The 17694-nt window shown below is 39.9% G+C and overlaps 1 protein-coding gene across 2 annotated transcripts in view; it reads right to left on the bottom strand.

Annotated features, from left to right (window-relative positions):
- The window catches only part of RALGAPB (Ral GTPase activating protein non-catalytic subunit beta), a 91158-nt gene that overhangs the window by 52951 nt on the left and 20513 nt on the right, over window positions 1-17694 (bottom strand). For both annotated transcript variants that reach the window (XM_079783697.1, XM_079783696.1), the window contains exons 5-10: window positions 17208-17394; window positions 10674-10805; window positions 7872-8050; window positions 6527-6675; window positions 6186-6402; window positions 2436-2637 (exon numbers count right to left, since the gene is read on the bottom strand). In XM_079783697.1, coding sequence (XP_079639823.1) covers window positions 2436-2637; window positions 6186-6402; window positions 6527-6675; window positions 7872-8050; window positions 10674-10805; window positions 17208-17394 — 1066 coding nt within the window. The remainder of the gene's footprint in view (window positions 1-2435; window positions 2638-6185; window positions 6403-6526; window positions 6676-7871; window positions 8051-10673; window positions 10806-17207; window positions 17395-17694) is intronic.

Raw genomic sequence — 17694 nt, forward strand, 5'->3', positions numbered from 1 at the left:
ACCTGCTCCTCTAACCTACAATCAACTAAGCATTCAATCTTCCATCATTCAAGAGCAACTATACTGGTATACTCTTCTACTACTATACGGCACTTTTTCCTCTCTGCAAAACTCTTCCGAAACAGCTTCCCCACCTCCTGTCATTGCTCAACACATTTCAATCCATCTTTTCTCCCTAGAACCAAACTAAAATCATATTAGCAAATAAACAAAGGCCTCTTGATTGCTAAAACCAGAAGACATGTCTAAGTCTTAACTGACTCTGCCTTTTTAAAGCACTCAAACCTCTGATTACTCCCTTCTCTCCTTATTCTTCTGACCTCTGTGGTTATTGCCTTCAATAAATCCTCTTACTCCACCTGCCTTCCAGTAATGGTGTTCCTCAGGCTGCCAACCTTAGACAATTTTCTAAGCTGTCTCTCCCCTAGCCTGGTTTTAAACACTACTTAAGCCACTGAATATAATCAACTCAGTCTCTACCCCGTACCTCTCATCTGAGCTCCAGAGCCAAAAGTATACTGGATACCTGAGGGCAAGACATGTCTATTGATGTACTCCAGTAATCCTTGTGCAGAGTGTATGGCATAAATACTTGTTGATAAATACCCCAAAGGCACTTCAAAATCAAAATTAAGCTCATCATTGGCCCCCTCACAAATCTGCTTTTTTGGTTGGTCCCATCCAGTCTTATGGACCAGACAGAAAGCCCATGGCCATAACCTTCTTCCTTCCTGCTGCTGCTACCATTTGTGTTCTCTCCCCAACCAATATTCTCCCTCCTGAGAAATGTACCCCCTCCCACACAAGGGGTGCCAGCATTCCATGTGATCCACTCCCACAGCAATAGATGACTAGACCAGAGGTAGACACCTGATTAATCAGATTCTCTTTCTCAGGAATTTGAAATTAGGATTTAGAGATGCTAACTGGCCCTGCTGGTCACCTAGACAAAGGACAGGAAACTGAGAACTGAGAAGAATACTGCAATATAAGAAAATGATCTGCAAAGAACAATGAAGCAGTTCTTGAAGACCATGAAGACAGAAAATTCAGAAAGGAGGAAAACCCATTCTGGTCCTTGAACACTTTCTAGATGCTGGTTCCTGCCCATCATGAGGCCCTGCTGCATATCCTGACCTTAGAATGTATAAAATGGCACTAGTTTATCATAAATGATTTTCCTTTTGCTTAAGTCATATTGAGAGCCTATTAAGATACTCCTGCCCTAATCGGTTTGGCTCAGTAGATAGAGCATCAGCCTGTGGACTGAAAGGTCCCAAGTTCAATTCCAGTCAAGGGCATGTACCTTGGTTGTGGGCACATCCCCAGTAGGAGGTGTGCAGGAGGCAGCTGATCGATGTTTCTCTCTCATTGATGTTTCTAATTCTCTATCCCTTTCCCTTCCTCTCTGTAAAAAAAATCAATAAAATATATATTTTTAAAAAAGATACTCCTGATTAGTACCCTGAATGTACCATTCTGTTTCATATCTATATGCTTTGTTCCCTCTGATAGTCGGTTTAAACCTCTCTCCTGAGAACCTAGCAGATACACAGACACCTGAATGCTCTTGTTGATATTAACATAACTTCAGCAGCTATGCGAATAATTAGTTGAGACAGGCAACAAAAATAGGCCATTTCAAGTTAAGTTCATAAAAATGTAAAAGACCTAAAGTGTCATTGCCGGGACAAAGTGGAGAGAATAGAAAGAGCATTAAGTAGCAGAAAGGCAGGAGTTGGTTGACCAACAAAAGATATACCCAAAGAGAAGTGGAGTCTAAAATGACTTCTAGTTTCTGGCAAGAGCAACTAACTGAATGGATGGCAGAGCCATTCACGAAAATTGGTTGAAGTCATAAATTTGGATAAGATGACCCTACTCAACTTGCTTATACTACCCATCTTTTTTAACTCCCAGCACAATCTTTCAATTCTCTGTAACTCTTTCGTGAACCCCCAGGTAAGTGTATGCTGCTTCTTCCTCTGAATGGTGACAGCACTTTGTGCTTTTCTCCTACCAACTTCCTATTACTACTGGATCATTGTAACTTCTGTACATGGCTTTGCTCACTCGAGAAAATAAGCTCCTTAAAGGCAGGATCTACAGTTAACATTTATGAACCATCTACAGTGTCTAATACTGTGCTAAAATTAATTTAAAAATTAGCATAATCCTTCCAAATCTCTCCATAATTATAAGTCAGCTAAAATAGAATAAATAATAGTTCTAAAATTAAAAGGATCTTAAGGGCCTTTACCAAATCTAATAAGGCAAGTAAAAAGGAAGATTTCAAGCAAAAATTTTGATTACTTACTGACATTTTCAGGTATTTCAAACCAACATTTACTTATCAATTCAGCCTACCAAGGCATGCTACAATACAGTTTTACTACCCAAACTACATAAATGAAAAAATAAAAAAATTCTAAGACCTGGATAAATAAGCTGGCAGAATCTCTTCTCCAGTCTTCTTGCTACAAAAAATCCTACACAGTGTCCCACAAGCCTCAGCTCTTCCTGCTTCATAGTTATCAGGAAATTCACTTGCATCAAACATGGGATTGGAAACCATGGTGTCTGTAGACATTTGTGACCCCTTCCGTCGAAACTCCATGCTAGCTTGTGTTGTAATGGCTGGGGAGAGAAAAGGAGGGTTTTATTATATTTGTCAATATGCAAGTAGGCTCATGGGACCCTGGACACAAAGATCAAATGTTGGTGTCATTAAATAGCTACTTGAATAAAATCCAATAATTCTTTCGTTTAGCAACTATGTCTTAATTTTTTTAAGGGCTCTCTGTAATCTTCTTGGAAAATGGGTAACATTCATCTACAGTGGTATTGTCAGTTTAACAAATTCTACTAGAAATATTTCCAACTGAATTTTCAATCAGAGTATATTTGTATATATCTGTACTCATATACAGATATATAACACAGAATTTGGCTTTTCTATTACTTATTGTTTTTAACTTCCCCTATAGAAAGATGCTTAAACATTAAGACAAATAGCTACTGCAATTTCCATATTACCCCAGACAAACATCATTACTGAATGGGCAATCCCATGCCAGTCTGTATATTTTAGGGAGAGGGCAAAGTAAGGATGAGTAATGGGTAGGAAGAAAGAGCATTCCCACCACCCACCCAACTCCAAAACACACACCAAAGAATCGCCCAACCAAGCAAAATGAGAATGAATTTTAACAACCACAGACAGCAGATAACTGGAGGTTGATAGATCAGAAAATTGGATTGGTAAGAAAGATTATCATGGATGGTCATTCGTTGTCACTGAAACAGAAGCCCTTCGAAAGTTGCTTTTATTTTTAATAAAAGATTTCACAATGTATTGAAAACCACTCTGAAATCTTTTATCACTCTACATGAAATGTTTAAATTATTTGGTAATATTTTTAATAGAATGCAGAGTCAAGTATAAATCTTTATGCAACTTCCCATGAGCCATTTTTAGTCCTGAATAAGCTATCCAGCAATAATACATTTAAAAAACACTACATGCAAAATGCATACAAATCAAACATTAAATCTGTATAAAAATAAGCTTAAAGCTTAAAAAAAAAAAGAAAAAAAGAAAGCCAAAACACAGTTAGTGCAAAATCCTGGAATTCATGACATGACCAGACTAGTATACAGAAATAATGGGACTGATTCAGGCAGATTAATTTGCTTTTGCCAACAATCTTCCCCATTCAAAACACAGAAAAGTATTTTTCTTCCCAAGTGCAAAAACTACAAGAGACAATGACAATCAAATTTTTTAATGGAATTATGAAAAAAATAAAAACATGACTGCAATTAAGGAGAAGCTTCTGGTTCCTACTTACAAGATTTATAAGAAAGAAGAATTTGGATAAAAGATGCTGCAAGATAATAGAAATAAATGGAAACAAATCAAAGGACAGCAGTAATTATAAAATACTTTAAAGATGGTGAAATTTTACAGTAAGTTAAGAAGCTTTTTAGCTTTTTAAAAATTAGATTAAAAGCTTTATGATACCACAAGCTAGTTCAAAAACATAGGAAATTGTGCATTCAGATCCAAAAATATAATTTTTGTATCATGCAAAAGAAATGAACAAAGAAAATTACACAACTACAAAAGAATTGAGGTTTTGAACTGCCTATAACGTGCATTAAAATTTTAATTCATTAACCCTTCCCAGCTCAATGTTACTTTTACAAAGTATAGTGTACTGTCATGTAAATCTAAAGCTAACCAGTTCATAGAAGCAAACATTTTAAGTTAGAGGTGAACTGCATGGCAGAATTCCTTGATGACAGCCAGTACTTAGAAAACAGACTAACAGTGTTAGTATTCCCAAACTTCCCACCACCCCTGGGACCTCAAAAGTGGCACCCAACAGCACTCTAACCCACTCAATTATCTGGACACCTCCAGTCTCCTGGGTAATGGAACAGCCTTTCTCATCTCTGAACACAATCAGGGAAGAGAAGTTTCTATCTGTCCTTTCCCCACCAAGGAAAATGGTAAGAGTTAAAAGTAAGAATTGCCCACATATGATTTGAATTCTGACTTCTATCTTTTGGAACAAGAGGGTGAGCAAAGCTGTTACAAAATCCCTAGAGAGCAGGAAGATCTGTAAATTCCCTTTAAGCAAGCCCACCAAGGAGGCAGCAGCTTGAACCACTCTGGATTCAGGGATTTTAGTGTCAACAGCTTGATACCCAAAAGTTACACTGTAAGAATTGCATCTTAATAAAAGTAAAAATATGTCTGTCTCATTCTATAATATATAAATTAATAAATATAAACATAATTCAGAAAACTAAAAATATAAGCACATGAACCTAAGAAAATATAAGCCAAAAATGGTTTTTAAGTTTTCATTTAGTCATCATAAGTACATTTACTAATCTATAAATAAACACCACTTTTAAACTTGTAAATAAAAGATAATATGAAAATGGCAGGATACAAAGTGTCTAAATTTGAACAAAATAAACAAAGGAATCCCTAAACTCAACCATGCAATCTCAAATTATGTTCCTGAAAATGTCTTTATAGTCACAATTTTTCTAATTATATAAAAGATCTGTAAGAATATCCAAAATAATTATATGTATATAATGCTAACAGACATAGACCTTAGTTCTGAAATGATACAAATAGGTAAAAATGCATTTGTGAAAGAAAGCAGAGATCCTTGTGGCCGCTAGTTTTATCTTTGGAATTAACATTCTCCCTAGAAAGGCATAAACTAATGCAATTAAGCCTCCTTTTACACCAAGCTATTTCCAACCCCAGTGGAAAAGTGCTTTCTTACCAAACAACCAATACACTCACTGATGCTGACAGCACAGGGCCTGGCACAGAGCAATTCAGCTCAATAAATGATAGCCATTATTATTATTCAGCTCTATAAGATATGTCATAAACAGCCCTCCCTAAGTACATTCTGCACTACCGTACATCCCATCCTGCACCCTATGCAATTACTTCCAAATACAAAGGTAAGATGACAAAAATAAATCAGATTTTATTTAGATGGTGTTTCTATAATAAAACCTAAGTAAGGCTATCAGGGTTGAATTATTGTCCACTAGTCTTTTTTAGTTTCAGAATAAATGGTATTTTTGAATGGTATTTAGTTTCAGAACAAATGGTATTTTGAAAGTTATTGTCCACCAGTCTTTTTTAGTTTCAGAACAAATGGTACACGTGAAATAAATTTCCTCTATACTAAAACCTGAGAAGTTAGAGTCTCGTGAAGCAGAAGTTTTCTGAGATTTATATGTACTAATGAGTGAATGGTTGTCAAAATCTAAGAAAACACTTCTTCTGAATAAATTCCTGGTGAAAATATTTAATTCTTGATATCAATATTATTATCCTGGCTGACATGAAGGGAACTTCCAGGTCACCTACTAAAAGAAATTTGATTCAACAACAAAAATGGCTAACATGAAGTGTGTCTAATAAAACCAGACAAAAGCCAAACCTCATAAAACAAACATAAAAAGGACAGGTAGCAAAACTTCCAAAATTATTACTTCAGCTGGAAGGGGTTAAAAACAAGACATTGCTTTGTCAGAGACAGAGAGCTTTTTAAGATATATATTAATCTTGCAGGTAGGAAAGATTAAAAAGAAAAGAAAGAAAAGAAAAAATGATAACGTATTTCTTAAGCAATATTTACCAGTCATGCTGCTGTCTCTGTTAATCCCATTATGAAGTTTACAGTGAACAAATGCTGCATCAAATAACCATGATCCAAAGAGATTCAAGATGCTGTTAACCTTTGGTCTCCGAGGGGCAGGCAGTGGCCGGGGTTCTGAACTAGTCTGATTTGGACTTGAAAGAGGAGAAGTGGAGGATGTCTGGTGCTGAACTTTCGAGGCATGAGCAGTACTAACCTATTAGAAGGACACAAACATATATTCACACTCATGAAAAGTTTGAAAAAATAGCAGGACTTTTTTAAAAGGACAGCAAATTAAAAAGTCAACATTATACAGAATAATGGTGATGAAAACTTACTGTGCTTGTCTTTATGGTGGCCTTATTCACAGTAACAGACCGATGCCTTCGATTATGTGGTGGGGTGGTACTGACAGCAGTGCTTTGAGGCATACTTAATCTATTCACGGGTGTTGGAGGAGCACTATCTGATCGGGGTCTAGAAATGCCTTTAAGAAAAGACAAATGGAGTTATTCTTCATAGTTCAAAATATGTGGTCAGAAAATCTTCCTCAAGCAACACCAGTGAATGTTTAGTACAGACTACAGCAGGGACTGCTAGTAGCCTCCAAATACCCATTTGCCCTCTCTTCCTGAGTTATAGAACACAGATTTTAGCTGGACCTGGCTCCACAGAATCAACAACTACATTTTCAAGCCTCCCTTACAGCTAGATGTGGCCATGTTCTGACCACAGAAAAGTGGGTGATGTTGGGAATCTCCTTAAAAGGACCAATCAAGTGTAGGCTCTCCTTCCTTCATAATTCCTGAAGAGGATAGTTAGAACTAACTCATTCAATCATCATGGCCCATGAGAGAGTGCAGAAGGGATGGAGAGCCAAGCCACAAGATGCACGTGCCTGACAATGGTAGAACTGCTATAGCAGCCCTGTCCTGCCTAGCCCTGGGTTTAACACATATGTAAGTAAACTATCTTGTTTCAAATACTGGTATTTTTAGTTGTTATATGACAGTCAAACTTAATTTGAGCTAATACAGGGATGGGCAAATGTAGGTTTACAGTTGTGAGTAAACAAAACACAGAATGTATTCTTGTATTACTATTTATTAGCTATTGTATTATTTATATTACAACTATAAAGCTACTTCTGCCCAACCTGTATATTTATTATGTATGTAATACAGTAACAAATAAACATAACAAATGCTTTAGAAAATGATACATATTAAAATATCATTGACTTTCAACAGGTAAAAAATTCTGACTTTTCATAGTCCTAAAATGTGAAAAACAGTTCAAAATAGTAGTTTACAAAAGGTATAACTTGCCTCCTAATGATAGACATAAGAATGATACCCAATACATTTGAATCTGTATTTTCTTGAATTACTAGTGAGAATGAACAGTCTTCTTTTGCAAATCTTTTATTCATACCCTTTGTCTATTTATCTACCAGGTCTTATTCTTTTTCTTAGCACTGTCTGGTCTATTCATACAAAGACAACAAAAACCCTCTATTTATTCCAAATAACTTTTCCTAGTTTGTTATTTATAATCAAATCTGTTCATCCTTTTCTTGGGCTTTCAAAATAGTTTCTAAAACTAGACTAAATAAATAAAACTAGACTCTAGAGTTATCTACATGTAGCTCTTCAAACATCTAGCAACATACACAAAATTCACCTAGGAATGCATCCACCAGACAGCTGATTCCACGCATGGCACGAAAAAATATTTGAGGCAGATGTTTAAGGCAGGGATACTGATTCAATTCTTGTGGCATTCCGCTCACATTCAGGAACTGTTCCTGAAATTTGGGAGTAGAGCTTATAATGGCTGGGTTACTCAAATCCACAGGATTACTATCGAAAGAGAGAGAAGAATTAATTAAACATTTAAAAGATTCTTTAGCAATAAACTGCATGCAATCTATTTTAAGAACAGGGCTGTTTGTGCCTATTTAATTCAGAGAGGAGACTAATCTGTATTTAACTAGTTAACTGCCATGCGTCCAAAACAGAAACCATCCCCATTTCTTCCCTATGTGCTGGAATATTTACGAATTTAAGTTACCATAATTTTCTTTACAAACCCAGAGATGTCACTAACAAGTCTGATTTTAAAATTGGGCGACCAGAGTTGATATGCGAGGTTTGTGGCTATAGACGCGCATGGCATGTGGGGAAGGTCCACTGCTTGCGTCTATAGACGCTTATGGCGTACAAAGGGTTAATAGATTAGAGACTCAAACATCAGCACTTCTTTACAGAAGATCTGCAGTATGTTTACATGAACTTACTCTGCCTGTTCAAAGAATGAGAATCTAAATGAGACTAGAAAATTTTAATTTTTAAGAGTATACATGGATATTTTTCTAATATGTTTGGAATTAAGCAATGGAATAAAAATTGTAAATAAATCAATAACTCCAAGAAAAAATTTTTACTTTAATACTAACATATTCAGTTATTTTAAAATTGGGATTTTTTGTATTCATATATATGTACATGAATATATTGCATATATTCAAAACATATTTTTCAAAACAACATACTGGTATTTGGGCTTGAGTTATATTTTACGTGTAAATAATTTTAAATATTTCCACTAAAAAATAGATTTAGATTTCTACTCAAAATGGGCTACTTAGCTATCCATTAAATGGCCTCTCCAACTCAAAGTGATATTGTTTAAACCTACAGGCAGTACCTGGAAAGAATTTCCACTAACTATGAGTTCAAAAGAAGTAGGCTGAGAAATACAAAACAATGGTTTATAACTGCTCTGCCCTTTGAAACCTCTTTTTCTACCCACTCAGACTCTTCTTAATTGCAAGTGGCAACAAGGGACCATATATATGGGCTTCTAGTGTTACTAGACTGTATCCATGTGGGATAGAGGGGATAAGTCTAGTAGCAGTACCAGAAAGCTTATACCAGCTTATCCACATGTATATCTGAAATGATTTTACTGGTACACAAATATTTGAGAACAGATTTAAAAAAATTTGAAATGAGAATGGGTAACAAAAGATATAGATCAGATAACAGAAACTGCATTCCTACAGTTCCCAATGCTCTGTATATCTGACACAAGTAGAGAAGCCTGTTAAAAATCCAAATTCAACCTAGATTTACTGAAACAGAACCTCCATATTGAAGTAAATTAATATATCACATCAACAGGTAAAAAATAAAAAACTTTTTTATTTTATTTTATTTATTTTTTTTAAGGGTCCCTTACTGGTCCTGCTTCCATGAGTGGCCAAGACCAGGTGGAAAAGGGAAGGGGAACCAGGCAGCATGGGGAAGGGTTATCTTCACAACATTCCATTTATACACAGAACTAAACAGACAAGCACAGAGTCACTATTGCGGTTAGAAGTTGGCAGCATGGAAAAGGGGGGAGGAACAGGTTGCAAGTAGGGGTGTCGTTAAAAAAAATACAGGCCCTCTCCAAAACTGGGGTGCCTGGGGTAGGGAGGACTTGGTCTGTTTCAACCCGAGAGGAATCAGAAGATCAGAAGCTGTTTGGGAAGGCCAGAACCGTCAGGGGTGGAGGGAGAAGGAAGGTCCAGGGGAATAAAAAACTTTTAATCGTTTAAAATAAATCCCAAAATATGATTTGAATAAAATTCAGTTCTCTTCCTGATTTCATTTACATTTTTAAATTTTAAATTTTTTGAATGCTTAGGAAACTAGGAACATAAAAAACAAACAAAAACTAATATCAACAACTAACATCCCACTCAAAATTTCATGTAGTACAGACATTCCAATGAAAATTAGAACACAGAAAACCCTTCTAATCTTAAATAAACACAAAATTACAGAAAAATATATTAAAAATATAAACAGAAAGATGAAAAACAAATTGGAAAAAAAAGATAGAAAATGGTTAACATCCTTAACCTTTTGCACTCGGATGTCGAGTGTGACTCGACACGGTTAGCATTGGTAGCAGGAATAGAGAAAAAAGCAAGCGAGTGCAAAGGGTTAATTTATAAAAAGGTCATACAGAATAAATTAGAATCACTAGTATACAAACAGAAAAATGAGGCTAGTCAAACCAGAAAGAAAAGAAAAGATATGCAAGGAAAATATGCAAGTACACAACAGAACAAAAGTTCCACAGACCACAAAGATAGGGCTAGCAGAGAGAAAGGTAGGAAGCAATGGAGCTGAATTTAATAGAATTACCAGAAAGAAAGAAATAGCAGAAAGTAGCAATTTATGCCTCTGAAATTTGAGAACAAAATGCTGCAAATACCACAGGAAACATGCTCCTAGAGAGTACAGACCAAGAGCAGCTGAGCATACCCTGACCCTACTAACAGGGAGAGCAGAAGGCACATGATGTAGATGGGTGTGCTGTCCACTTTGGGTCCACCTGACACTCTGAAATCCATTAGGAAAGTTATAGCATGGTTTCTACCCTAAGACACTTACTGGGTAAAGAGCACATGAAAAACTAAATTAGCAGTACCTTAACATATGTAAAAAGCGAAACCATGTCTGTGCAACACACTCATTATCCATTTCAGGAGGGATCAGACTGGCATCTTCATCAGGAACTTTAAATGGAGGAAATGAAGGACCGTATGTAAAGCGTAGCAATCTAGAAAAAAAGAGAAAATCACACCACTAAGTTCATTTCTTAACTAGAATGAACAATACATTCAAGCATTAAAATACAAGAGAAAATAGATGAAACATGTATTTATACCTCACTGAAGTGAATAAGATAAATAAAAACCCTTGTTTATAAGACAAATTAGAAGCAGATTTCTAGTTTTGTTTTTTTTGTTTTTTAAACCCTCACCCAAGGATATTTTTTTCCATTGCAGGCCTGGGTCCCCCTGCAATTGCCCTCCCCTGGAGGGCTGGTCCCCCCTAACTGCCCTCCCCTGCAGTCCTGATCGCCCACAACTGCCCTTCCCTGCCAGCCATCTTGTGTCCACATGGGGATGGCCATCTTTGACCACATGGGGGCAGCCATCTTGTGTGTTGGCATGACGGTCAATTTGCATATTACCTCTTTATTATATAGGAGGCTACTAGAGGCCCGGTGCATGAATTCGTGCACGGGTGGGGTCTGCCTGGCCAACCCAGATTGGGGCCAATTGGGGCCAGCCGGCTAGGGGTAGGGGTTGCAGGAGTTTGGCCGGCCAGCCCCGCCCCCATTGGGCAGGTTGGCTGGCTGCAGTACACATCATAGTGACCAGTCATTCCAGTCGTTCAGCTTTTATATGTGTGTGTGTGTGTGTGTGTGTGTGTGTGTGTGTATCTGTATCTACACTAATATGCAAAATGACTATACCTCTGCGATGCCCACCAGTCAATCAGGAGTGTGTATGCAAATTAACCCAACAAATATGGCGGGTTAATTTACATACGCAGGAGCAGCGCTCCAGCCATAGCGAACTCTGAAGGCTCCGGCCAGAGTCTTTGCTCCGGCCAGAGCGAAGGCCTGGGTCCTGGAGGAAAACCGGTGCCGGCAGCCAGGGGGAAAGAAGGCCTATTCTTGCACAAATCTTTGTGCAACGTGCCTCTAGTGTGTGTGTGTGTGTGTGTGTGTGTGTGTGTGTGTATATATATATATCTTACCTAATAATAGACAAACATATAAATTGACCATACCTCCGCTATGCCACCAGCCAATCAGGAGTGATACGCAAATTAACCCAACAAAGATGGCGGTTAATTTGCATACACAGGCGCCGAGTGATGGGGGCGGGATGCTTGCGTCGTTGCGATGGCAACAACGCAGGCGTTCTGCCCCACCCCCAGTCTCTCAGGGCCTCTAGGCAGCGTGGGACAGCGGGGCCAGAGCGGAATGAGGCAGCTCCCAGAGTGGAAAGAGGCGGCTCCGGGGCCTGAGCAGAAAGGGGCTGGGCTGGAGTGGAAAGGCGGTGTCAGCAGCCAGGGCAAGGACAGCCCATTCTAGCACAAATCTTCGTGCATCGGGCTTCTAGTGTATATATATATATCTATATACATATATAGATATATATATATATGTATATGTATATATAGATATAGATATATAGATATATTTACAATTACATAACATTATAGTATTTAATATAAATTTAAAGTTATATATTACTAATTTATACAATTATAAATTATTTTTAACTTGTTTATAAATAATTGCAAATTACATAAATAATAACCCTATATAATAAAAGCCTAATATGCTAAGTGTCCAGTCGGCTGTTCAACCAATCAAAGTGTAATATGCTAATGATATGCTAAGGCCGCTCAACTGCTCGCTATGAGGTGCACTGACCACCGGGGTTGGGGGGACAAATGCTCTGACTGGCAGGTTAGCTTGCTGCTGGGGTCCAGCTGATTGGGACTGAGCGAGATAGGCTGGACATGCCCTGGAGCCCTCCCGTGATCCCTCCCCGGCTGGCCAACCTCCCACATCCCTCCCTGGCCCCAAGCATGCACTGGTGGGGTCCCTCGGCCTGGCCTGCACCCTCTCACAATCCAGGACCCCTCAGGGGATGTCGGAGAGCTGGTTTCGGCCCAATCCTGCAGGCCAGGCCAAGGGACCCCACTGGTGCACAAATTCGTGTACTGGGCCTCTAGTTTAATTATAATCACATATGGAATTATCTATAATAATAAAAGCATAATATGCTAATTAGACCGGACAGCCAAACGACCTTCCGGAAGACATTCCAGACAACCTTCTGGATGAAGCCGGGGCTGCGAGGGCTGAGGCAAGCCGCGGCTGCAAGGGCCAAGCCCCTTGCACAAATTTCATGCATCAGGCCTCTAGTATTTATATAATTGTCTAGTTATATAAAAAATAATTTATATTATTTTTAAGATTTATCTCACTGCAAATTCCTTCAACACAAGTAAGCCATAATTTGTTCATAATAACAACTGCTAAACAGCTTTACACAAAGTTTAGAATTCATGGTGTACCTTAAAAGTAATTCAACAATTCAATTACTTAATTTAATAGTAATATTTCAAATGTACTAAAAACTGTTCAAAGCCCTTTGACTCAATTATTACACTTCTAGAGATTAGATCTTAATAAAATAACCAGCGTATACACATAGACAATGGATAAAATATTCATATCAACAATATTTTTAAAGTAAAACACTGGTAACAACATCAATATAAGAAAAAACATAGGGAAATTATTATTTTTTAAGATTTTTTTATTGATTTTGAGAGAGAAGGGAGAAGGAGAGAAACATCCATCAGCTGCCTCCTGCATTCCCCCCAGGTAAGTACCCTAACCAGAAATTGAACTTGCAACCTTTCAGTGCATGGGACAATGTCCAACAACTGTGCCACACTGGCCAGGGCAAATATAAGAAAATCATTAAATGAATTCCATTTATATAATAAAAAACTACAAAGCCGACAGTAAAGTATCAAACAGACTGTCAAATTACAGGGGGAAGGTTAGGGAGAGGTGGGGGAGATAAGAGATCAACCGAAGGACTTGTATGCATGCATATAAGCATAACCAATGGACACAAAACTCTGGGGGGTGAGGGCATGTATGGGTGTGGGGTGGGGGAGATAATGGTAAGATATGTACACATATAATACCTAAATAAATAAAAAAGTGGAAAAAAAAACTACAAAGCCATTAAAAATATGATCTCAAGATCTAGTTATAAATAAAAGGCATATGTGATAAAAATCAGACATTAAATTTAAAAAAGCAGATAGTACAGTGAATAAATCTCAAACTGATTTTTTAAAAAGAGAAATGAGAAAATATTCATTCAACTGTTAACACTGATTGTAAGCGATGAATATTTCCACATACACCTTCCAAATATTTTTATTATAAGTATGTATTTCTTTTACAATCAAGATAAAAGTATTATTTAAAAATGTTTATAATATTGACATTCAGCAAGATTACCAGAATCAACAGAATATTCCAAACCTTCATCATTTAGTTTAAATAGTGATAAAGATATATTTATTAATTCAGAAAAAGAGCAATCTACCTTCCGATATAGAGTACCACCCACAAATTATTTGTCCCTCAATCAAACCTGAATCATACCAAATCTCTAGATCTAATTCCCCGTTGACAGGAAATACAGGTAATAAAGAAACATGTTAATTAACACAAGTAGAACATAATCAGGAAAATCCAGAATGTGAAACAATTATAAAACAAGCAACCCAGTTTCTTCAACCAAAAAAAAGTACAAAGAAATAAAAATGAGAAAGAGAAACCTGTAATTTAAAATAGGCTTAAGAAACATGTCAACTAAATGCAATACCTAAACCTTTTCTGTTTTTGGATTCAATAGACCCAACTATAAAAAAGAAAAGGATATTGAGACATTCAGGGACATTTGAATATACAATGGCTAACTAATATTAAAGAATTGTTAAGATTTTTTTAGGTACAATAATGGTATTGTGAAGAATCTTCATTTGCCCTGGCTGGTGTGTTTAGTGGTTAGAGTGTTGGACAATGCACCAAAAGGTCAAGTGTTTGATTCCCGGTTAAGGATGCATCCGGGGTTGCAGGTCCAATCTAAATGTGGGAGGCAACCAATCAATGTGTCTCTCTTACATCGATGTTTCTCCCTCTCTCTCTCTCCCCCCTTCCTCCCTCTTTTCCACTCTCTCGAAAAAATATCGAGTGAGGATTAAAAAATAATCCTATCTATAAAACAGTAATATGCAAATCATCACTCCGCTACACTCACAAGCCACGCCCACCGGCCACGCCCACCGGCCAATCAGAAAGGGAATATGCAAATACACCTAACCAAGATGGCTGCAGCCTCGGAGAGCAGTTGTTGGAACTGGGATATTGGAGCCGAAGATCAGAGGGGAAGATCAGAGCCAGCTGGGGGTCCCTGTCCAGGGCCCGAGCCTCAGCCAGAGGCTTGCGGCATTGGCTGGGGGTGGAGCTGGGCCACTGGAACCAGCTGGGGTCCCCTGTGGTGATTGGAGCCAGCTGGGGGTCCCTGACCAGGGCCCAAGCCTCAAACAGAAGCTTGAGGCCTTGGCCTTGGATGGAGCGGGGGATAGAGCCATCTGGGGGGTCCCTGCCCAGGGGCCGAGCCTCAAACAGAGGCTTGCGGCATTGGATGGGGGCGGAGCGGGGAGATCAGAGCCAGCTGGGGGTCCTGCCCAGAGCCCAAGCCTTGGCCAGAGGCTTGCAGCCTTGGCCGTTGGGGCGGAGCCTGGTGATCAGAGCCAGCTGGGGTCCCCTGAGGGCGATCGGAGCCAGCTGGGGGTCCCTGCCCAGAGCCCAAGCCTCTGCCAGAGGCTTTAGGCCTTGGCTGGGGGTGGAGCCCACGAGCGGAGCCAGCTGGGGGTCCCTGCCCAGGGCCCAAGCCTCAGCCAGAGGCTTTAGGCCTTGGCTGGGGGTGGAGCCCACGAGCGGAGCCAGCTGGGGGTCCCTGCCCAGGGCCCAAGCCTCAGCCAGAGGCTTTAGGCCTTGGCTTGGGGTGGAGCCCTCCAGCGGAGCCAGCTGGGGTCCCTTGCAGGTGATCCGAGCCAGCTGGGGGTCCCTGCCCAGAGCCCAAGCCTCTGCCAGAGGCTTGCGGCCTTGGCCGCTGGGGCGGAGCCTGGCAATCAGAGCAAGCTGGGGTCCCCTGTGGGCGATCGGAGCCAGCTGGGGGTCCCTGCCCAGAGCCCAAGCCTAGAGGCTTGCAGCCTTGGCCGTGGGTGGAGCCGGGCGATAGAGCCAGCTGTGGGTGTCTGTGGGCAATTGGAACCAGCTGGGGGTCCCTGCCCAGGGCCTGAGCCTCAAACAGAGGCTTGCGGCCTTGGCTGGGGGTAGAGCAGGGCGATCAGAGCCAGCTGGGGGTCCCTGCCCAGGGCTGGAGGCTTTAGTCCTTGGCAGGGGTGGAGCCGGAGATCACAGGAGATAGGTGTGAACTACAGAGGAAATACCTTTTCTGACCACTCATTGGCTAAGCTCCCTGTATGCCACTGGTAATATTCTTAGTAACTTGGGTATAAGAATCCAAAAAAGTGATCTAGGGCTTTTCCACCACACTCCTGGAGAAAAAAATGAAGGTCCGCTGCTGGAGGGCTAAGAAATGTCATAACCTGCCCTACACGGTTTGGCTCAGTGGATAATGTCTAGGTTTGCCAACCGCAGAGTCCAGGTTAGATTCTGATCAAGGGCATGTACCTAAGTTGCAGGCTCCTCCCTGGCTGGGGCCCAGGTCAGGGCTCAGGAAGGAGGCAAGCAATCTAAGTATTCCTTTCACTTTGATGTTTCTCTCTGTCTTTCCCTTTCTCTTTCACATTCTCTAAAAGTCAATGGAAACATATACTCAGGTGAGGATAAAAAAAAAAGAAGAAAGAAATGTCATCCTATCTAATAAAAGAGTACTATGCAGATTATCATCACTGCAACACACAATATAGCTGCCCCCATGTGGTCAAAGATCCTGCCCCCATGTGGACACAAGATGGCAACCACAAGATGGCCAGCAGGAGAGGGCAGTTGGGAGGCACCCGGCCTGCAAGGGAGGGCAGTTGAGAAGGACCAGGCCTGCAAGGGAGGGCAGTTGGAGGTGATCAACCCTGCAGGAGAGGGCAGTTAGGGGTAACCAGGCCAGCAGAGGAGGGAAGTTGGGGGCAAACAGGCTGGCAGCAGAGTGGTTAGGGGGTTATCAGGCTGGCAGGCAGAAGCGGTTAGGGGCAATCAGGAAGACAGGCAGGCAAGCAGTTGGGAGCCAGCAGTCCTGGATTGTGAGAGGGATGTCCGACTGCCCTCAAGGCAGTCGGACATCCCTTGAGGGGTCCCAGATTGGAGAGGGTACAGGCTGGGCTGAGGGACAACCCCCCTCCGTGCACGAATTTCGTGCACCGGGCCTCTAGTAATAATAAAAATAAAATAAAAACACAATAAAATTGGCTTGATTCTGTATCTAAAGTACCACAATAACTGATACAAGGTATAGGCTTTTTACAATGTATTCCATGAATCCAAGAAAGACAGAACTATGTAAGATGGATGAAGGAAGGTAAGTCAATGACAATAACCTACCTTGAAGTGAGTGCACAGATGACCTTGCTCCACTGCTCCACCACGGCCGGGTGGTGCCTCCAGTTAGCCACCATCTCCTTAGCTGTTTTCCAATATGGAGGTGTTGGGAAGCACCGAGTACAAGCTAGTAACCAAACCTCAAAGAGAACACCAATCAACTTCTCTGCCAGATTCTCAGCAATTCCACCTTACCAACAAAAAGAAAACGTATCTTTGATAAACTTATTTTTAAAGCAGAATCTTCAATTCACTGATTTAAAAGGGCTGGTCAAAAAATTAAAATAATAGCAATGGTAAGTTTTGACTTTCAAACCATTTAAGAGTAAGAATAAGAAATGATTCTTAGGAGTGGCTGTGAAGGAAATCATAGCTATATTAACCAGTTATCACTTTGAAAGTTTTCAAGTCACCCTGCTCAGTTCTTATCCAAGATCTTAATCTTCTAGCAAGTGGGACAGGATCACATTGGGGAGAGAGGAAAGAATGA

This window comes from Cnephaeus nilssonii (assembly GCF_951640355.1).
Source record: "Cnephaeus nilssonii genome assembly, chromosome: 11".
Taxonomy (NCBI): domain Eukaryota; kingdom Metazoa; phylum Chordata; class Mammalia; order Chiroptera; family Vespertilionidae; genus Cnephaeus; species Cnephaeus nilssonii.